The sequence below is a fragment of the Plectropomus leopardus genome, chromosome 5, assembly GCF_026936395.1.
Source record: "Plectropomus leopardus strain MGB_pleo_1.0 chromosome 5, ASM2693639v1, whole genome shotgun sequence".
Taxonomy (NCBI): Eukaryota; Metazoa; Chordata; class Actinopteri; order Perciformes; family Serranidae; genus Plectropomus; species Plectropomus leopardus.
Window position 1 is genome coordinate 33,955,482 of NC_142180.1, and position 21,512 is coordinate 33,976,993.

The 21,512-nt window shown below is 38.6% G+C and overlaps 2 protein-coding genes across 5 annotated transcripts in view; both read right to left on the reverse strand.

Moving 5' to 3' along the window:
* On the reverse strand, positions 1 to 8,751 carry traf3ip2l (TRAF3 interacting protein 2-like). 2 transcript variants are annotated; one of them, XM_042484110.2, is made up of 10 exons: positions 8,610 to 8,751; positions 7,296 to 7,391; positions 5,731 to 6,398; positions 4,831 to 4,873; positions 4,272 to 4,336; positions 4,080 to 4,177; positions 3,901 to 3,969; positions 3,579 to 3,695; positions 3,404 to 3,478; positions 1 to 1,944 (listed from the first exon to the last, which is right to left on the reverse strand). In XM_042484110.2, exons 2-10 carry the CDS (start codon positions 7,355 to 7,357, stop codon positions 1,798 to 1,800), a joined length of 1,344 nt encoding a protein of 447 aa, XP_042340044.2. In that variant the 5' UTR covers positions 7,358 to 7,391; positions 8,610 to 8,751; the 3' UTR covers positions 1 to 1,797. The 2 variants fall into 2 exon arrangements, with proteins under 2 accessions (XP_042340044.2, XP_087934162.1); XM_088078036.1 differs by lacking the exon at positions 8,610 to 8,751 and adding an exon at positions 8,155 to 8,536.
* Positions 8,709 to 21,512, reverse strand: part of chd1l (chromodomain helicase DNA binding protein 1-like) — a 20,478-nt gene continuing 7,674 nt past the window's right edge. For all 3 annotated transcript variants that reach the window (XM_042484052.2, XM_042484053.2, XM_088078035.1), the window contains 12 exons: positions 21,040 to 21,193; positions 20,692 to 20,884; positions 19,072 to 19,217; positions 18,053 to 18,216; positions 17,773 to 17,966; positions 17,564 to 17,662; positions 16,151 to 16,221; positions 15,822 to 15,936; positions 13,550 to 13,658; positions 13,204 to 13,470; positions 11,627 to 11,708; positions 8,709 to 11,528 (listed from right to left, as the gene is read on the reverse strand). In XM_042484052.2, the coding sequence (XP_042339986.2) occupies positions 11,406 to 11,528; positions 11,627 to 11,708; positions 13,204 to 13,470; positions 13,550 to 13,658; positions 15,822 to 15,936; positions 16,151 to 16,221; positions 17,564 to 17,662; positions 17,773 to 17,966; positions 18,053 to 18,216; positions 19,072 to 19,217; positions 20,692 to 20,884; positions 21,040 to 21,193 (1,717 nt within the window). In that variant the 3' untranslated portion in view covers positions 8,709 to 11,405. The remainder of the gene's footprint in view (positions 11,529 to 11,626; positions 11,709 to 13,203; positions 13,471 to 13,549; positions 13,659 to 15,821; positions 15,937 to 16,150; positions 16,222 to 17,563; positions 17,663 to 17,772; positions 17,967 to 18,052; positions 18,217 to 19,071; positions 19,218 to 20,691; positions 20,885 to 21,039; positions 21,194 to 21,512) is intronic.

The window sequence follows — 21,512 nt, forward strand, 5'->3', positions numbered from 1 at the left end:
AACTATTCATCATATCTGTCATCTCTTTAATTATAGAACACGTGCACACGTGAGTCCCAATTAAATATCAAAAATCTTTCATTTACAATCATACATGTTCAAATTAGATAAGCCATGAATTTTAAATTCTGCTTTTCAAGAATAAACATTGTACTTGTCAGGTTGTGAAGGTAATTAACCTCAAGTAGCACCAGTAAACATCAACATGCAGCGTGGTGCACACTGAGACCAAAAGCAATATATTACCTCCAATTCACATCAAAAACTGGCATTTTTCTGTGAGTTATGTGGAATTTAAAGGCACTAATTACACTTAAACAAAATATTCCAGTAGAAAAGATCACACAGCACCCTTAAAGGAATACATTAACCCCCAGATAATCATCTTTACATCAAATATTCAACCTGAAAAAAAGTTGTTTTCTCCCATGCCTCCACTGTGAATGAACAATCCAAACACTGAGGTGAGAGTGAGGAGCTCGCTTTGAACAACAGCAAAACTGTATCAAAACATCAGTTTACAAACTCTCACACAACCTTTGCAGGATGATCCAAGGCCACTGATCCAGCTGTAGGATCCGTACTTCTATTTTCTGACGCGGAACTAAACTGAAAGTGACAAAGCTTTGTTCTCAGACTCCACCGATACCGAGAAACGCGTCACGCGGTTGGACGCCTCCCCGCACCACACTGCACTTTACATCCATGTCTGTTAAAACATGAATGCTTCAAAAAACAGATCAGGATCTATAAAATCAGCACAGTTTCAAGGTGTTTTTTGAGGGTTCTTGAGTTACGGCTAAAAATGCATTGGATGACGTCACCATGACCTTGATTTTCCTCCACCAGATTCGAATCAGTTCATTCTTGAGTTGAAATGGATGTTTGTGTAAAATTTGAGGAAACTACTTCAAGGACATCTTGAGATATCCAGTTCACAAAAATGAGATGGATGCAAGGTCACTGTGACCTTGACCTTTATCTTTCTGATGCAAATTTTAAAAATGCACTGCAGGAATTAAATTATGCCACAAGCAGCAACACGCCTGAGCAATCAGATGGAAATTTCATAGTAGCTGGTGATTTTTGGGGCACCTGCTCTACCAACTGAGCCACTGGACGCCTCGTAGCTGGTGAATTTAATCAACTCATCCTTCAACTTGTAACTATAATTTTGCCTTTTAAACTTTGTTTAAAAAAATGACTAATAAATCTGCATTCTACTTTCTACCTTTAAACATCAAAATCTAATCAGCTCAGAGTCCGAGTAACTGTTTGTGTCAGATTTGAAGAATTTCCCTCAAGGTTTTCTTGAAGAAACAAGAATGTGAAGAATGTGCCGGTTGGACAACCAGAAAACATAATGCCTCCAGCCACGGCTATCACCGGCACGAAGGAAAAAAACTGTCCTCAATGCCATGAGTTATCCTTTGATTGGACAAAAAGGTGCAAAAAAGGACTAAATTACAAGTTGAACGCACGGATGGCAACACTTAAGCAGACAACTACGACTTCAATTTTTCAAGAATTTTCTGTTTCTGGATTCTTCATTCAGCATGGAGGCATACTAGAAAAACAGAGTTTTCCTCAGTTTTCAGTGTAACATGGGGTGAGTAACTGACAAATGTTGTTTTCCTGAGGATCGAAGTATTCCTTTAACATCACACTTAAACTCAGGAAACATAAAAGCGTTCTGGACGTGTTTTCCCGTTCACCTCAAGAATGACCAGCAGTTCTCCAGAGAGCAAGTTTCTTTCAAAGATTTCAGTCCAGTCTGAGTCTACAGGTCGGAGGTCTCTATATGGGGATGGAAACAATAGTCGGTAGTTCCCCGATAGGAGGTGGATTGTACTTCTCGACCCTCATCAGCCGCCGCAGGATGTCATCCCGATGGAGCGGCCATTCGTAAATATGCGTGTTTTGGAGCCAGTTTGGGACGTGACACTATGATCATAGAAACACAGAAGAGAAAGACAATCAGACGGCTGAGGAGAAAGGTCCAGTGTGCAGGATTTAGGGGGATTTATCTGCAGAAATTGAATATGATATATCGAGTATGTTTTCTTTGGTGTATAATCAACTGAAAATAAGTTTTTGTTACTTTTAAATGAGCCGTTTATATCTACACAGAGAGCGGATTCTCATCCATGGAGATCACCATGTTGCACCGTCATGTTTCTACAGCAGCCCAGAATGGACAAATCACACACTAGCCTCCTTTACACTTCCTGTTCAAGGTGGAAATATTGTGCCATTATGCCACTTCGCCGTTCTGTATAAAAGGCGCAATGTGGAATCGTAAGATAGATTCATCTTCAGTAAAAGAGCCGAAACAGTGTCTCTGTAAAGGGGACAGCTGGCAGGACGGATGTGATGTTTTGACGGTGTGTTATTCATGCAAACCACCATGGCAGATTTTAAATAGCAGCTGATAGCAGTTAGCGGCTAACTCGCAGAAGAACAGCAGCCAAAAATATCCACAACTTAAGAAAACAATTCGAGAGCTCCTTACCCGTCGAGCAGAGGACGAGATCGGCCGCCATATAACAGAGAAGTTAGAGGATTGTTATTGCCATGTAAAGCCATTATTGTTGAGAAAGAGGTGTTCGTGTGCTGTTTTCTATCATACTCAATGCCGTTTTATTTCTGCAATGCCGGCATGCTGTCTATAGTCACACACTGGAGTAGCATGATGCTGTCGGTGTTTGGTTTTGTATAAAATTGCAGAAAAGGCCTGAATAGGGCCATTCGTGTTGCACACCGTCATTAGCAGCCCCTGCCTGGAGAGCATCGGAAAAATGCTGATTTATTTAATCATGAAACTGCTTTATTCAGTGTTTTTAATGGTTTAAATCATCTTATCCGTTTGTTTTGGAGAGAAGAAGACCCCTACTAATAATTCTGCTCCCACTCCAAACCTCCTGAACTTCTGCATCTTAAATTATCAAAGAAAAAAGATGAGCATACAGAAGAGGGCGGTGGTCTCCGACATGCCAAACAGCGTTGGAGGCGCATTGATTTGTAATATGAAGCAGCTTCATTTAGTGGTTTGACCTGTTTAAATTCAGTCCGTTTGTTTTGGAGAGGAAGACACCTCTGCGGCTAATTCAGCTCCCAAAATAATAAACTGACTGGGAAAAGTTTCAGATGGTTGCGATCCGCCATCCTCACCGCTAGACAACACAAAAACTCCCGAAATCTTCCGCAATGTTCCTTCAAAACACAGACAGCGACGCAAATTTTGTCTTTGCTCTGCAAATATTTAAAAGGAAATCCTCATATAGTGTGTCACTGTACATATGTACGGTGTGTTTACCCGCACAGGAAATTGCATAATCACACAGCAGGATGTGAATAAAGATCAATGAGTTTATTCTCCTTTTCATGAGGCAAAGAAACTAACCTTTTTAGCTCCGGGGAACACGATGGGAATAAACCTGAAATTCTTGCTCCCATTTTGGATGAACTCATTCTGGAGCTAAATGCAAAACGGATGAAAAAAAAGGAGACTTAAGGGATCAAATTAAAAGATTTTATAGTGAATATTTCTTCGTTTGGACTCGGTAAGAGCTGCCCACCTGTTTATGTATGTAGACGGTGTTGAAGGTCCTCTCGTCGTTCTCCAGGCCGACCGGGGAGGCCGTCACTGTCTCGTAGTACTTGGGACTGATGATGATGATGATCAGGTACTCTTTCTGGGTGAGGGGGCAAAAGAAATATCACTGCTTTGCAAACGCTCACTGAGATATTTTCAGAGTTATACATGCTTGATAAAACATGTTCACTCTTGCAGGAAGAAAATGAGCTCAAGATGATGCAACAACGTCCCCAGTTAAGCAGATTACTGCATAAGAAGGGCTTCGTCTTTTTATGCATTTTTTATTTTGGAAAGCGTCTTACCTCGCTGAGGTACCGCTCCATGAAGTCTATCTTGCTTATACTCCTGAACTGCTGCTCAAAAATATCAATCTGAAACAAATGAACACATCAGTCAAAAAGTTCGCCCCCTAAAAAAAAACATGCAACATTCAATTTTATTTAACAGCTCGTGACAAAACATAAAAACACGTTATACGTACGTGTGTGTCAAAGCCATTGTGTCGCAGCAGAGCTACAAAGTTGATGATCTCGTTGACGTGCTTGTCGTTGTCCGCTTCATAAGTGACAAACACCTTCCCTGTATTTGAGACAACGGTTAAATAATGAAGGAGCATAAACAGACATATTGGTAAATAATTTGATGACCTGCAGACGGACTGATGGACACTTACTCTGCTCCAGAGAGAGCGACGTGCTCGGAGGAGGGTGCTTCTCTTTCGCGGGAGCGTTGCGGCCGCTGCAGTAAATTAAAGATAATGAGTTAAAAACATGCAGCAAGAGTGGCTCAAAGATGCTCACTGTGATGCAGAAATTTTCAATGTTCACACATATTTTCCCGGACAAAATTTCAAAACTTTTTCATGGCTTTTCGGGTATCCATTGTAATGTTTTTCCTATTGCACTTTTTTCAAACACATCTGATTCAAACTCTATTCAAACGTCACTGACAGACGTAAAAGGTGAGAGGGGAGGTGGGGAGAAAATGAAGAACCACCGTCAACCACTACAGAAAAAATGTGCCGTTTTCTAACATTATGTCAAAGGTTACAAACCTAAGATTACTACAACACTTCCGTTACACACAACACAATTTCACGATTTTTCTAAAACTTTCAGAGATATCTACCACTTTCTTGACTTTTCCAAGACTGAACATTTTTATTGTGAAATTTCAGACTTTTTCCAGGTTTTCCATGAAGGTGGAAACAGTGATTATATTAAAAAACTTACATGTGTGTGTATCCAGCTCCAGGAAGTCTGCAAGCGCCTGGATCTAAAGAAAGACAGAAAAATCCATTAACCCTTTGAAACCTGGATCAACATCAGTTTTCTTGTGCTGTTTTCAGACGCCTTAAACAAGCATTTACACCGTTTTCTCCAAAAAAAACATGGCAAAAAGGCTACTCAGCTACTTTCCATGTTTTTGGCAGAAATCAAGCCACTCTGCTCAGGTTTCAAGGGGTTAAAGGGATTGTGCTTCAGATAGTGAAGCAGCATTAGTTTACTGCTCGTCATTGTTTTCTGAATGCCATGCAGCATGTGTCTGTGCAAAAGTGTATATTTCGAGGGGATGCAGGGGACACTTTTTTTTGATTTTGTTCAAAAACATAGGAAAAAGGCAATGAGCAACTAAATGGAAATGGCCAAAAAATAGCACAAGATTTCTTGAAGAAAATTACCTTAAAAGAAGCAACAAAAAATAAAAGTAAATAAATAAGGGGAAATATATATATATATATACATATACATATATACATATATATATTCTTTTTTAAATATAGTTTTAGATATATAATTATAAGATTTAGGAATTTTGTTTTCTGGACATTTTTCCCTATTTTTTTGGGGGTTTTTTTGTTTGTTTTTTGCACTTTGTGGGACTTTTCTTGACAAGCTGCTCATTGCATTTTTCGCCATGAACGAAACAAACCCTTTTCTCATGTTTTAGAGGTCTTAATGCTTGTGAAAGAAGAAAAACTGATATCAATGTAAGTGTTAAACGGTTGATATTTAGTTAATTGTGCAGCTCTACCAGAATGGAGAAAAATAAGCGACATTCAAAATTTTGTGGCATATGTTTCTCCCCTCTGTGTGCCATGGTGTCTGCGTAAAAAAAAGTGGTAGACTTACGGTACGGGCCGTGCGCTGGGTGGTACTGAGGCCAGGGGTGTTTGTTGGCCATGGGCCCCCTGTTGAAGGCGTCTGCAGGGCACTGAGCGCAGCAGGGGGCTCCCTGTGGCGAGCACGAGTATGGAGATAACGTGTGGTGACACATGTTGCCTGAAGGCGGGTTGGAGCAGAGAGAGAGCGGCTGCTCTAAGCTGCTCATGCAGGTGCTGCCAGGGAGCGACAGGAACTTGTACCCTGAGAGGCAGCTGTCTCCAGAGCAGCCGGAGTAATCTTTGCGGTTCAGAGAGGACGGCAGGCTGTTGGGATACCCCGACCAGCTGCTGGCGAAGCTCGGGTGGAGCCAGGCGCCGTCAGCCTGGCTGGGGAACGGAGTGGGCTGGCCGTACCCGGCAGGTAAGCTGCGGGGAGGCTGGTAGGAGCAGAAGCTGGAGGCAGGATGAGGGACAGTGTGTGTGTTTTCCTGCTGTCGGTCCAGCTGCTGTCTGCTGAACAGGGAGTCACCGGAGAAGACGGCGTGCTCCAGAGGGCGGCGGTGGCCATTAGGGTCAGAGATGGAGTCCGGCTTGTGGACTGTGCTGGCTTCTCGCTCCTCTGTGCTCATGGTCTCATCGTCCTCTTCAGGCGTGTTGTGATGGCTGTAAAAGTATCTGCTCAGCTGGCTGACGTGACTGTGAGGGAGAAACAGATTTTATTATTTTTTCTTACAGTTTTATTAATTGAAATTTTCAGGGCGATTATTTATCAGCAGTGTCTAAGGTTTAATGCCATTTCCAGACAGGAAAATACACTCAGTACATGGAAAGCATAATGACAATAATATTTGAATAATAAAGGCTGAATAAAAATTAATACATGAATAGTAGATTATTTATTTTCTTCCATTTGAGGAAGAAATTTTAATAGACATAATGATAAAAAATAATAATATAGATTGAAATAATAAAAAGAAAATTAGAACTAAAAGTAAACATGGAAAAATAAAATAAAATAGTTGGTAAGAGTAATTTATAAATAAATAAATAGATAAGTTATTGGCCTCTATTTGGGGAAAATTGTAAAAATAATAACAATTACAGACTAACAAAAAAAAATTAAAAATTAATTAAGAATAAATTTAAATATACATATGTAAATAAAATTAAATCAATGAATGTAATAGTGGTCTATAAAAAATAATCTAAAAAAATAAATCAACAATAAAAAATAAACAAAAATGTCCCCCATTTGAGGAAAATTGTTGTAATAATAATATTAAATAATTAAAAAAAAAAGAGTAATAAATAATGAGTTAAAAACACTATTAATTGGTAGATTCCTTAGCATCATTAATGTAGATGAATATTAATAAGGTTGACCGTCACTTTCTGTGGAGCTGCTGTTTCACTCTCACAGGTTTGCAGAGCGCAACAGTGCGCTCTGCTGTCATTATTTCTTATCAAGGTCAGAGATCTACAGTGGCGAGTTGAAACAACATCCGTATTAAAATATTTGCATATAAACTGAACAGCAAAAAGCAGCATGTTGAGTTGTGTCCCGCATATTGTAGCAGTGTTTTTTGTTTTTACCTATTGGGTGCTGAAGCTGAGTAGATTGAAGTGGGGAGCATCATTGGGCCGCCTCGAGACATCCATGTGTGTCCGGTTTAAGATGCACCTGAAATTCTGTGGAAGACATTTCGAATAATTAACCAAACTGACGACACATAACACAATATTTGAAAGTAAAACAGGCTAAATTTTGCATTTCAACACATATAAAGTAAAACTGTAACATCCCACACTTCTGCTGCTGGTTTGCATTTACATGAGCCCACATTTCAAGTTTCACCCACACAGGGGACTTTTCTCAAAATGTTTGGTGGGTAAATTCTCAAGAGACAAATCAGCTCACTTGTGGGAATGAAGACATGATGCCTCTGGCTGACAGAAACAAGACTCAGATGGGAAAACCACAAAGCTTTCAAAAGAGTCAAAAGACTCTGGATTTCTCAGTAATAAGATAATTCACAGCTATATTCCCACAGTTCTGTTCACAGCATTATTCATAACAGACACTAAAAACCAGCTTCCCACAAACAGCATTTAAAAGTCTGTGTTGTTATCAGCTAAAAACAATATGCTAATTTTGACACAAAAAGTTATTTTCAGGGCAATATACATTAATTTTTGAAATGTAAATATGCTTATTAATTTCAGAGATACATAATGTTTCCATAAATCCATAAAGGCTTAATATGAATGTAGGTCTATAAAATTTCACTTTTAAGTGTTGTAACCCTACAATAAACCCCTAGTAGTTCCTGTAAATGTAAATATACATTCATTTATTAATTTGTTTTGTTCTGAAAGTCACATAAATTAATTTTTCCATAACTCAGTGCAACATAAAGATACTTAATATGAATGTAAGTCAATAAAACTTCACTTTAGGTGTTGTTATCCTCCAATAAACCACTGATAGTTCCTGTAAATGTAAGTACACACTCATTAAAAACCTCTGTGGTCGCGCACACACACAGTTTGCACTTTCCACTGTGTAACTGACCCAGATAGGCTCCGTCTAACCTTTTATTCCGTGCTGATTTTATTCACTTTAACACAAAAAACACACCTCCAATAACACATGTTGACGCAGTTTTTATAAACTTTGGTTGGAACAATATTTTTTTAGCACTGAAATGATCTTTTAAACACAATTCAAGAGTGACGGTTAAGGTTATAACAGCTAAATAAAGATCTTTGTCAGTGAAAGGCTGCTTACTTGCGTGTAAACTGGCGTTTGATTAAAAGCGACAAAAGTACACGTAAACAACTTTATATGTGGAAAACAAACAGGCAACATGTTGTGTAAGTCAAGTGCAATTACCTGACGAAACTTACCGTCACTGCTGTAAATGGACGAGTCAGGTAACTCAGCCTCCGCGTGCGTCCACAAAATTACCGGCAAAAATGTGACCTTTAAAAGGTATTTTGGTTAAAAAAAACAACAACAAACAAACAAAAAAAGCGTAACGACTTTAACGTAAATGACACGAATAAACTCTAAACATACAGACGTCCTTTTCGTGTTGTCTCCGCGAGGTAAAAGACAAATATTTGCGCACGAGAGCACTGTGCTGTACAGTTTCCAGCTGAGCAGCACCGCCCAGCTGACTAACTCCACCTTTCAGCCTCCCACACACACACACACACACACAGAGTAGCCTATATTTATGACACAAACTCGGGTTAATTAGTGTTTCTACTGAATCAACTGTAACCAGGCAGCACTTGCGTCAGCACGAACCTCCCACACAGCAGCTGTTACAGGAAGGTGACTCCTGATTTTACTTACAAATAATAATTTAAAAAAACAACATTTCTTTGTTTAGAGAAGGGGTAGGCAACCTGTGGCTCTAGAGCCACATGCGGCTCTTTGGCCCCTCTACAGTGGCTCCTGTGTCTCTGATTAATTATATGGAAATGAATGGCGATTATTTTTCAAAAGATTTTCATTCAATTTTTCAATTGCATAAATATGTAGCCTGTACACAGAATGTGAAAATGTATTAGCATTTCATTAACTAAAATATGCATCATATTTCTGTGGCTTTGGTGCCTTTTCTGCTAAATTTTGCCAAATCTCAAAAGTGATTGACTAGCTATGGACTCCAAACCCAACATAGGCGAAGTCTCAGAGGAAAATGGTGAAGTTAATAGTGCATGGATAGATCTTTTAATTTTTACCACCAACACTGCAAAGTTTAACCAGTAAGTAAAAAAAATAATAAATGGAGGTAAAACATATTAACGAATGCTCATATAGACCCATTAATAATATTGATAGGCTAGTTTTACTACATCCCTTGTGTTACCTGCGGCTCTTGTGTTTAACTCTGTGTAGTAAAGAGCGAGAAGCTGATGATTTATGGACCGAAACCATGATAAAATATCAATATGGTACTTAAAGTTATGCATTAAATAATTTATATATATCTTGAAAAGGTAATGACACTAGTCTTGCTAAAAATCACAACATATGGATCTTTGTCGAGAGTATTTCTTGAATATTGTTAGTATGTTAGTAGAAACGTTAGTATAACCAATAAATTGTGATGCTGAGCAAGAGCAGCGTGCAAAATATTCTTTTAAAGACTTAAGTGATGCTTCTTCTTATGCAGCATTTAGATGCTCTTCACAAGCATTTAAACCTCTGAAGCCTCAGAAATTGGTTTGATTTTCTTTGTAAACAGGGAAAAACTTGGTAAGAAATTCCCCGCAAATTGCAAAAGTGTTAAAAGTTGAAAAGAAAAATGACCTCAAAATTGGGGGGACTATTAGATATTTTTAAAAAATGGGGAAAAATGTCCAAAAAATATATTTATACATTTTAAATTTTTGTTACAAAATATAAGCATTATTTATTTATTTTGTTTAAGGCCATTCAGGCCATTTTCTTGTTTGTTTGTTTTATTTTATATTTTACTACACCTTTTTATTGCTTATTATCTGATAATTTTCCTGTACTTTTTTACTGATTACTTTCCAATTTTTGGGGTAATTTCTTGTGAAGTTGATAATTGCCTTCCTCCCATGCTTTTGAAAGAAATAAAGCCATTTTGCTCAGGTTTCAAAGGTTGTAATTTATATAAAAAAACAAACTGTGCGCAGCTGAGATCTGGTATTTTACTACTTTCTGTTGAAACTCGACTGTGTTTCAGACTGAGAAGAAATATTGTTTAATGTGCTGTTTGACTGACAGAAATGAGTTTGTTTTCTATTGCTCTTTTTATTGAAACCTGCAGCAATACTTTGTTTAATAACATAAAAACAAATATTGATTTGGATGATGCACAAAGATGCTGGTTGCACATGAAATATTTTGATTATCTAGTGACTTGAAGAAAGTCTGGGAAACTGGGAAAAATAAGCTCTGCATCAGGATAAACTGCAAGTTTTATAGCTGTTCTTTCCAGTGAACACTTCATATCAAAATGTTATATGACAGATAACAGTAGTATTTTTATGGGGTGGGAAAATAAATTGATACAGCATAGTATTGCAATACTTTGCATGGAAATGTTTCATTGGCACAGAGATGCCAAATACTGTTTTTCCCTTTTCAGTGTATAAATTGCCAAAAGTCGGAAATACAAATTTAACTTTTGTTGGCTTCCTAAAATAACAAAAGTGCTTTTTTAGTCCACTAGAAACATTTTGCTACAGTGAGAATGATTGAAGTGAACTTTAACTTATTAAATAATACAGATGTTGGCAAAGTTTCATTTGTGGTTTCAAAAAAAGTAATAATCTTAATATATGTTATTCCAATCCTCATCATATCAAAAAACATTAAAAATTGCAATAATGTATTGTGACTGAAGTATCGTAAGGCCTCAGGTGATTCGCACCCATACTTATAATGTAGCAAGTGACGTGCATTTCTTTTTAGCTCTTTGGTTTTTAAATGTGTGTGTTTGTTTCATCAGATGTTTTATAATCAAGTGTGATTATAAAGATAATTGTCATGACACAGCAATAATAATAAACTACCTATAAATCGGTAATTGTAAACTGTTTTGATATAATTTAACACAAATTGCATTTTCAAGTAACCCCCCGAATTTAACTCAAGCTTGACCCAGAAGAATAGTTTCAATAAAAAAAGAGAGTTTAAAAAAACAATGAAGCAGAGTGTTATCTGAGCCGATGGAGGAACGGGGAAGTGTCGACTCTTCGTTGTTTGGAGAAGCAGGACTCCAGCCAGTCCTTCTGCACGGGGACAGCCTGCGTGTACTGACGCACCAGATCCTGGAGCTCCTGAGTCACACAAAGCACACAGTACATTTTTAATAAATAAATCATTTTGGGTTCGGGCATTTTTGGCAGCGTGCAAATTAATCAGTGAAGATACTGACAAGCGAGTGGACGCTGTTCTCCACCTCTGCGACGATGTGTGTGACCTCCGGACTCATGATCTCCTCCTCATCTCCATCATAAGTGCACTGCAGCTAAGGACATTTCTGACTACAAATCTTTATTTCACTGTAGTGAGATTTTTATGCTTTTGACATCAGGGTGTCTTCAGGTATCAGACACTTACATTTGATGCTTTAAGACCTTTTTCAAGATTATTTTTAACTATATTTAAGAGTCTTTTGGTGTTATTAGAGCATAGTAGTACATATGTGGTCCCATGCAGAGGCAGGATTGATGCAGGAATATGATTGTTGAGTGATTTAGGTTAAGCTACATTTAGCTGACAGGTAAGTGCATGAAAAAACGGCATTAGATACTGCGCTGGGATTAAAGTCGGGATGTGCATTATTAGGTGATTGGTTGGTTAAACATTGCTACCCCCACTAGCCTGCACCTGAAATACTAGTTGGTTAAACATGTTATTGAAATAATTAATATTTTAGTTAAAACATGCTTTACACAAAAATGTCATGTTGCCCTAGTCAAATGTTGCTTTATAAATGAACATCATTTTTTAACAATATAAATAGCGCAGATTAATGTGCAAAGTGTTACACATTTTGGCGGCGATTAAATTACGTTTTTGCTATTGAAAAATGGGATAAATGATATTAAATGGCTCATATAATATGTGCAATACTTTAGTATGTTTTATAGGTTAAATTTTGCTCAATTTTGACTTCTCTGAATGTTTTTTTACTTTTAGACTACTCGACTAGTCTATGTTTAAACTTAAGTTTATGTGTCAGGGAAATTAGTCGTTTACAGATTTGTAACATCAGATACGCGGACCTTCATGCTGAAGCGTGGGGACTCACAAAACAAAAACAAATCAAGAGATGAAAAAATGAAATTAGGTGAAATGGTGGCCTCGAAAACACAATTAATGACTATTAAAGCCTCACATTTACAACACTGAACCTGTGTGTGGGATTTAGTGGCATCTAGCAGTGAGGATTAGGTGAAACTTCTCCACTTCCAGTTAGAACTGCTTTAGTATTAACTGTTTAGATGTTCATTATGTTGTATTATTATGTTTAATTTGTACTCTTGTATATTATTTGCATTCTTTGATCATTTTTACTATGTAAAGCGTCTTTGAGTTCTATAAATAAAATGTATTATTATTATTATTATTGTTTCCTCCTTTCCAAAACAAAGGGAACTCACCGATTTAAAACAGAAAATATGTAATGAGGCAATTTCACATGAAAAATTCAGTCTTTTTTCCCCAAAAATTCATTGCCCGTGGCCAACACAAAAACGTGACTGTCCCTATCTAGAGGCAGCTTCTGGTTTGTCCGTTTTCAAGTACTGCAGAAACATGGCGGGGCAACATGGATTTCTCAATTATTATCACATTTTTGCAAATTTGTCCCTCTAAATCCACCACACTGGACTTTTAAGACTTTTAAAGACTTTTTAAGGACCTACAGACATCCTGGACATATATCATGAATTATCTGACAACAATCATTTCAGTTCAAAAGCACAATGCTTCCGGTCTGAAGGATATGTGATGAGGTAGCGGGACAGCCTCTTCCTCTCTGATGCAGGCAGGTTGTAGAAAAACACACGGACCCCCCTCATGAAATCTGGGAGCTCTGTGGGGCCGCGGCTCTGAGGAGCAGCTGAAGGGCCGGGGGTTTCTGCCTCTGTCTCGTCTTCAGACAGCCTGTCGGAGTCGTGCGGCTGTGGTAAAAGGGAGGAAGTTGAGGATGAGGTCACAGGTGTGGGCGTCAGACCTGGAGCCGTTTTCTTTGCTGCTCTGTTGTGATAGTATCTGTCAGGTGAGTTAAGGGAAAATGACTCCAAAATTCAGAGATTCTCTGAAATATAACATTTTAGATTTTGAAAGATACATGAACGTGGGGATGCCTCTGGAGGCCAGGTGTTTCCTGATGAGCCTCTCTGTGCCGTACCAGTTGAAGCCTTTTGTGGAGTGGCCGATGCGAGGAAGATGTACGCTTGCTTTGTAGAGGAAAAAAAAACAAAGGTAAGCATGACTAAGCATGAATATTTCACTGCTAAAAAGATTTTTTTTTTCATAAATATGGGCTGTCTGTGCAGTAGAAAGACACAGATACATTTAAAATTTGTGCTATTTGAACACAGAAAACAGAGAGAAAGGGGTGCTGTATTTGCTTTTGCTCAAGAAGTAGAAAACCTACAACTACCAGAATGCACTGCGCTGCCGCCAGACTAATATAGGCTCATGTGGGTGGGTGACAAAGTGCAAGGTTGTTCATTGAGCTAAAATGGTGAGCTAAAACATGTCTTCAAAAAATGGGTGAGAAATGAGCAACACAGTAGGAGAATCTTGGTTTCAATTTGAGTACTTTTACCTTTTGATCTCAGTATTTTTAGCCTATGTCATCCAACAATACAATATTATGGTCATGGACAAAGTTCATATTGACAATGCAATGAGGAAATGACCCAATAATTAACAAAAGTACAAAAAAATTCCTGAAAATTAGCAAAAAAAAAAACACCATGTAATATTCAAGATTTCTGTACTTTGTATAAATGTAATAAAATCTGGTTTTGGCGTCTGCTTTAATTTTTTTTTATGTTTTTACATTTTTTATTTTTTTTAATTGTTGCTGTTTTTGTTTGGTTTGTCAACATATAAGATAAATTTGCAGAAGAAAGTCGCCAAAGACTGTTTTATTTATAAGTAATATCTGCTATGATTAAAAACCCAAATAAAGACACTGTTAAAAAAACAACAAAAACATGTAACTGACCTGAGAAAAAGTGCTTTCTTAAAAATAATTTTGAATATTTAATTATGTTAATTAGAAATATAGTTTTCTTGGCATTTTCCCTAGCTTTTTAAAAATATTTTAAATAAAAATATTTTAAAAGCTTGTCTGAGCTGTAAACTGAGAGACGAGCAGGGAGATTTTGGCGCTGGTGAGATGAAGGGAAATTTACCACAGTTCATTTACATATACTACACAAAGCAAGTTACAAATCTTTAAATTATCTCCTGAACTGCTGCCTCCTGCATTTCCTGTGTTTAATGCTCTGCTAGAGCTGAACTGCAGTAGCACAAAATTTTTGCTTTAAGTGTTCACCTATTGTGTCAAGTAACCTGAAAGAAAATTGAAGTCTTCTCATGCATTGTTCTCCAGTTAATTGTGGTTGTGAGACTTTTCCTGAGGACACAACGTGACGCTAAGATGTCCTGCAAATCTTGTCAGTCAAGTCTAACAACTCTCATACCCCTCCTTTCTGTCTGTCCTCACAGAGACTTAATTATCAGCATGAATGTGTTATTGGCAAGAAACAAATGTCAGCAGACAAGATGACATGACTAAAAATATCTTGATTTTACAGACGACATGAAAAAGATTTTGTACTTTTTGTTTAACCCTTAGGGACTGATTGGCGCATTTTACGTGCCTTTCATTCTTCATTTTTTCATAATTGTTGTTGTTTGTTCATGCATGATTGTGTCTTTTTGTTTAATGTGGCAATTTCCAGCTCAGCTCCTACAATAAAATACACCGTGGAAACAAAATAGTTACATTCAGACTGTTAAGTGCAAAAAATGTGCCATTGAAACCCATTCAAACTGCAATCCCACAGTCATCAAAGCGTAAAAACATGCTTTGTATTATTTCTGGGTGTCAGTCTGGACTTTTTCCTTGGAAATAGTCATTTTATACTATTTTCCACATGATCACATCTTTTTTTTTTGCCATATTTGGCATATGGAGAAAATACATGCTTTTTCTACAAGGTGCACTTTCACAAGTAATGTTGCTGCCAATTATTGACATATCCCAGGCTGTGAAGATCAAAAATAAAATAAATCAACTGCATGTACTATACTGAAAATCATTTATTTTGCTTTTTTTTCATCTAAAAACATACGGCACCATGAAAAAAAAAAGCATTTAAAGGGTTAAAATTCTCAAAAAATTATGAAAATTCTATAATTATGATTTGGACTGATATTAGTCAAAAAATAATTCAATGAAAGGAGAAAATAATATTAATGTATAATATTTTTTAAAGCTTGATTTTGAAAAGTGCATTTTGTTTGCAGAGAGATACGAGTGTGTGCAGTATTCAAGCAGGCGCTAAGGGTTAATAACGTTAATATTGTGTACTTGTCTGTACCCTTGTGTCTTTTAGCTGCTGCGTAGATCTTCTTCAGACCTTCATCCAGAGCCGTCAGAAGGATCCCGGACAGGTTGTTCGCTCTGTCTCGTTGCTGTGCGACAATCAGGGCCAGCTGAGGTAACAGGAAGAAGATCAAAACAGCAATATTTTATCACCGCCACTGTTTTATCTGCTGCAGCTCTGCATATCTTCACATTTTTGTAACCACACCTAAACCCAAACCCAGTGTATCACACTGTTGATCACTACTACTGCAAAGACCCAAGCATGCATTTCCAGTTAGCTTTGAGTTTTCCTGTGCAGAGTTCAATTTTAACAGAACCTACCTGATCCTGGCCGTCTAATCTGGACTGTTTGTCATCGATGGGGAAGAGCAGCACATTTCCAAGGTCCAAATCTGAAACATGTTTACACTTCAAATCTGTCATGTATTTTCATTTATGTCAATCAGACATTACAGATGAAGATGTGCAAAGGGAAAACTCTACGTCTTTCATGTAGTCGATTGGAGCAACAAATTCCTCAGCCCGAGTTCGAAGCTGCAAAAACTTCAGTTCTCCCTCCATCAAGAGCCGTCATTTGACTTGAAAGTGACAAATTTGGAGGCAGGAAGAATAACAGGCTGGATTTCACGTCTGGGCGGCCGGAAGGCGTACTCTAACGCTGCTCAAAAACAGAACTTTTTGTTTTATTCCTATGTTTTCAGAATTGAAAACTGCATCTCAAAACATGAGTGAAGAGGATGTTATGGACAGTGACATTTTTCAGTGTTTTGGCTGACTCGGATATTCGAGCTAGAGTATACCTCGCAGCCAAAGGACGCGTCTGGTGGGGACGAGCCAGAGCCTGAGCTGCTGACAGCAAACACACACTGATGGTGCCATTGCTCAAATTACCATCTGATGCCAACAGAAACAATCATTCTGCTGCGATAACTTTCGGCATGGGCTGTTTGTTTGGAAGCTGCTGACGACACCAACCACGAGATTTTGCTCACAATTTTCTTATTTATAGCGTAAATTAAGCTACTTTTTAATCCTTCCTTGTGGTAACTTTATTTTGTGTTTATTATTGTTGCTTTGGAGTTGTATATTTTGGTTTTGTATTTTTGCTCCATGTTGTCTGTAACTTTTGTTGCTGCCTGTCTTGGTCAGGACAAAAGAGATTTTTTATCTCGAGGTTTTTCTGGTGAGATAAAGGTTAAATTAGAATATATATATATTAGAAATTACAGTGCGAACTAAGCAGGTCAGATCAGGCTCAGGCAAATAACTGACATAAATCCATCCATCCACTGTCGTCTGCTTATCCGGGGCAGCAGGCTGAGCAAAGGCCTCCAGATGTCCCTCTCCCCCAGCAACACTTTCCAGCTCCTCCTGTGGGACCCCGAGGCATCCCCAGGCCAGATGAGATATGTAATCCCTCCGGTATATTCTGTTGGACGTGCCCAAAACACGTCTAGCGTGAGGCGCCGAGGAGGCTTTCTGATCAGATGCCTGAACCACCTCAGCTGGGCCATTTCGGCACAAAGGAGGAGCGGCTCTCCTCCGGATGTTTCAGCTCCTCACTCGATCTCCAAGGCTGAGTGCAGCCATCTTCCAGAGGAAACTTATTTCAGTTGCTCGTATCCGCGATCTCATTCTTTTGGTGACTACCCAGAGCTCATGACATAAATGGTGACCAATTTTCCCTTAAATGGCACAAATCTTCCTTTTCTTTGTAATCATGGTTAATCTCACCTTTCATCTTGCCAGCCAACTCATATGTCTTCCGTGGTTCATCTGATCTCACCTCCAGAGCTGTAAACAAGCCTCCCCGTCCCCACCGGCCTGAGTCATCTACACACAAATCCATACTTTAATCAAAAACAAGACAAACTGGAGACATCAGTTTATCACGATAACTGACATGTTGCTATGGTAACGATAAGGTTATAAAGGTTTCATACCGACACAGTGGACGATGATAGCATCTCCCTGAGCGGTGTGAGGGTGAGTAACATCCCCCAGGACGTAGTTGATGGCCATGCTGTCAGAGTCTGTGGAGCAAACGCTGCTGTCGTCCTCCTCTTCGTCGTCTTCTTCGCTGTCCACAGACGGCAGGCAACGCGATCTGTAGCCGCACGACTCCCACCACGCCATTCTGCAGGATAAGAAAACAGCTTAGCCTGCGTCTAATTCGTGAAGTCACTAAGAAGATGAAAAATTACTTAATTGACAAATATTTACTTTTTCTTATATTTCTGCTCTTGTTGCTTCTTCTTCGCCTCCTCCTGAATTTTGGCTCTCTTGGCTGCAGCCTCCTCACGCCTCTGGCGCCGCAGCTCCAGTTCAGCCTCGGTGAGAGGTTTCCTCTTCCTCGTGGGAATCCCAAGAGTGACTGACAGTGAAACCTGGGAACGTGCAGTAAAAAAAAAAAAAAAATCACACAATGTTGACTTTATTATTTTATAGCACCTTTAACCCTTTAACCGTCACATTTTACACGCTTTACGTTCTTCTTTTTTTTTTTTTTTTTACAATTTTGGCAGTGTTCATGCATATGGCATACATATATGCAAGGTTGTGTATTTTTGTTTAATTTTGAAATTTCCAGATCTGCTTCTACAATAAGTCTTAAATATTTTGTGGTAACAAAATTGTTACATTTATACTGTTAAGTGCAAAAAAATGCCCCAATGAAACCCATTCAAACCGCAATTTTTGATCCCACAGCCATGAAAGCATAAAAACATGCTTTGGATTATTTCTGGGTGTCATTCTGGGCTTTTGTCTTGGAATTTGTAATTTTTACTATTTTCCACCTGATGATGTTGTCGATGACGTTTGTGTGTTATTTTTACTTCATATAAAAACAGTGGTATCATGACAAAAACCTGCCATTTAAAGGGTTAAAAATTCTGAAAATCACTGAATATTTGATATTTATGATTAGGACTAATTGGATGGTTAAAAAAAATAAACTGAGAAATGAAATTAGAAAATCATATTAATGTATAATAGTTATATAGCCTGATTTTGAGAGGCCCACATTGTGTGCAGAGCGGTATGAGTGTGAGTATTTGACACTGCACAAAAAATAATAATGTATAAAAATAAATGCATTGACATATTTTGGCTGTGATAATAAAAAAATCTAATTAGCATGTAGTATATTTAAAATCATCATACAGCCCCACTCCAAAAGATCCAAATTATTCCTTTTAAACACGTTGCCATCAGCTGTGACTGACGGAGACAGAACTTACTCCAGCTTTGTGTCTCAGAGCTCGTCCCTCTCCTGCAGCTCTCTGAAACTCGGCCAGCTGCTCCTCCAACAAACGGTCAAAGCTCGTCTGGTCTTCTGAGCTCGGGTCTTTACTGTAGTCTTTCCCCTCAAAGTAGTACATGTGGTCTGAAGGACAGGAGAGCATGATGGTGAGTGTTTTTATTCATCACAAGCATGATTAGCCTTTACCGTAGTTACTGAATGCGAGTAAAACAGGCAATCCTGTTCAAAACAGCATAGCATGATAGTGAGGGCAGCAGCCATTTTCACATGTACCATTGCCACTGCAACCTTTGCAGCTGGCTAACGTTCACGTATTGCAGCACGTCGTGAACTCACGGAGGTGAGGTACTGCAGTAACATACAAATGAGCAGTGGAGTCGTCATTTTCTAAATTAGCACTCTGTTACTTTTAAAGTATCACCCTACCTGTTATTTTCCTCCTTTTCTTTTGTTGCCATTAATTTCATGTTTTTGAAACACAATGTTTCGTAGGTGCCTCTGAAGTGACGGCTGCTGCTCAGCGGACAGCAAAGAGAGACAGCAGGGATAAACAGCGTGTCGATCAGCATCAGCGCATTATCAGTGTTTCCCAGAAATGATAACTATTGATGGTTGTAGCTGAGGACAGGGGGGTTATCCTGTGTGTACATGTGCTACTTTTTTCATCATTTTGTATCAGGTCTCTAAACTAGGACATTTTTGCGGCTCTGTGAGTGCAGCTTTTTTTCCTCAGCAGCAGTTTGTGGTGGATGACTGATCTGTCAATGATAGAGATGATAGTCCACAATTTCACAGAGGAATTGTGGATTCATAACTTCCATGTGATACGCTCAACTTTTGAACAGTTATGCGATGCGATAACACCTCGTAGTGCCCGCTGCATCATGCCCGAGGGAACCAGTTCCTACCGACACACACAAAGCCATAACATCATGTGACCTATGAAAGCGATAAAAGCATTTCCATCACAGCTTTGCTAAATATGGCTTTTTCTAATCACCTGAAATACCCCTTATGCATGTGTAAAACCACCTCATGCATGTGTAAAAATGTTTTTGAAGCAAATGGGAATTTTTTCGAAATTGACACGTATTGATTAGGCATATTTTATATTCGTGATTTCAGTTTGAACAATTTAAGGGTTAATGGAAACCTGCCAAGAGAAACACTTTTTTTTCCTGTTTAATAAGAGAAAAAGATGTAAAAACAGACCAAAAAAAGATCTGAAACTTGATATCTGTTGTCACCACAACAACTAATAACAATCTGTTATTTTCTTTTTTTTTTGTACTAGTCAACTGACCACTGCAAACAGTTCAAGGTTTCTATGGTTACTACTTATAACTTTTAAAAATAAATATGAACCCACTTGACCCACCCATCTGTGGTGCATTTTCATGCATGGCTAAGTCTGCACGGTGAGAACCAAAAGTAAAAGTGAGATGTTTCCACGCCAGAACAATCTGTTTAACAACAGAGCGCGCAGCCGTGTTCTCACCAAACCGTGAGATAAAAGTCACGTGTTTGACCTCAAACCAGCTTAAATACTCTGAATATTCAGCACACAAAAAACAGAGATTTCAAAGATAAAACGTACTCTGGCCGTCAGATTCAAGGCCGCTCTCTTCCTCCTCCTCCTCTTCCATCTCTTCTCGGAGCGATGTGAAGTCTTCATCCACCCACTGACCATCGTGTGTCGGACCGAGGATCTTCTCCAGTTTCACATCCTGTACAGAGCTCTCCTCTGATGACAGAAGCTTATCAACCCCAAACTTCAAGATCTCACTGAGCTGTGGGGGACAGGAAACATGAGTGGTGATGAGAACTGGTGGAAACAGAAAAACATAAAAGTGGACACAAACACTGAAACTGGGGGCTGCAGGAATCGAGGAACATAGATAATGGTTGTTTTGGGTTTTTCTGTGAGATATCAAAGTTCACAGACCTGCAGTCCTGCAGCAGCGGACTGAGCCTGGTCCAGCAGAGAGAAGCGTCCTTCTTCAATAACAGTGTTGGTGAGGTGCAACTTAGATACGGCACGAGCGTACATTATTTCCTCCACAGTGTCTCTTGCCAAAAGGCGGATCACTTTTACAGGCCTGTAATGAGTCACAGGCAATTTAAGGTAGTTTTGTATATAAATATACAAACACATATACTTCACATTCAAGCTCATGCCAAAAAGCTCACACAACAATAATAAAGTCTTTCGCCAACAAATAAAGCTATATGTATTTCAAAGTATGCTGGAGTTTTGGTGTCTGTAGAGTTCTCAAAGGGCCAAAAAGTCATAAACCAAACTGACCCATGTTTGATAGCTATTTTTTTTAATTGAATAATTCGGGCCTTGATAATCGTGTAGTGAACATCTGATATCGTGACAGTCCTGAGCTGGGGGACCCACAGTTTTAGTCCAAA

What these genes read in the sequence shown, in the direction of transcription:
- traf3ip2l (XM_042484110.2), bottom strand. Translation starts at nt 7,357, where the DNA reads ATGTCTCGAGGCGGCCCAATGATGCTCCCCACTTCAATCTACTCAGCT. An exon ending in CCCAGCGCACGGCCCGTACC is followed by an intron (nt 4,874 to 5,730) that starts GTAAGTCTACCA and finishes GTCTTTCTTTAG; the next exon opens with ATCCAGGCGCTTGCAGACTT. An exon ending in ACAATGGCTTTGACACACAC is followed by an intron (nt 3,970 to 4,079) that starts GTACGTATAACG and finishes CATTTGTTTCAG; the next exon opens with ATTGATATTTTTGAGCAGCA.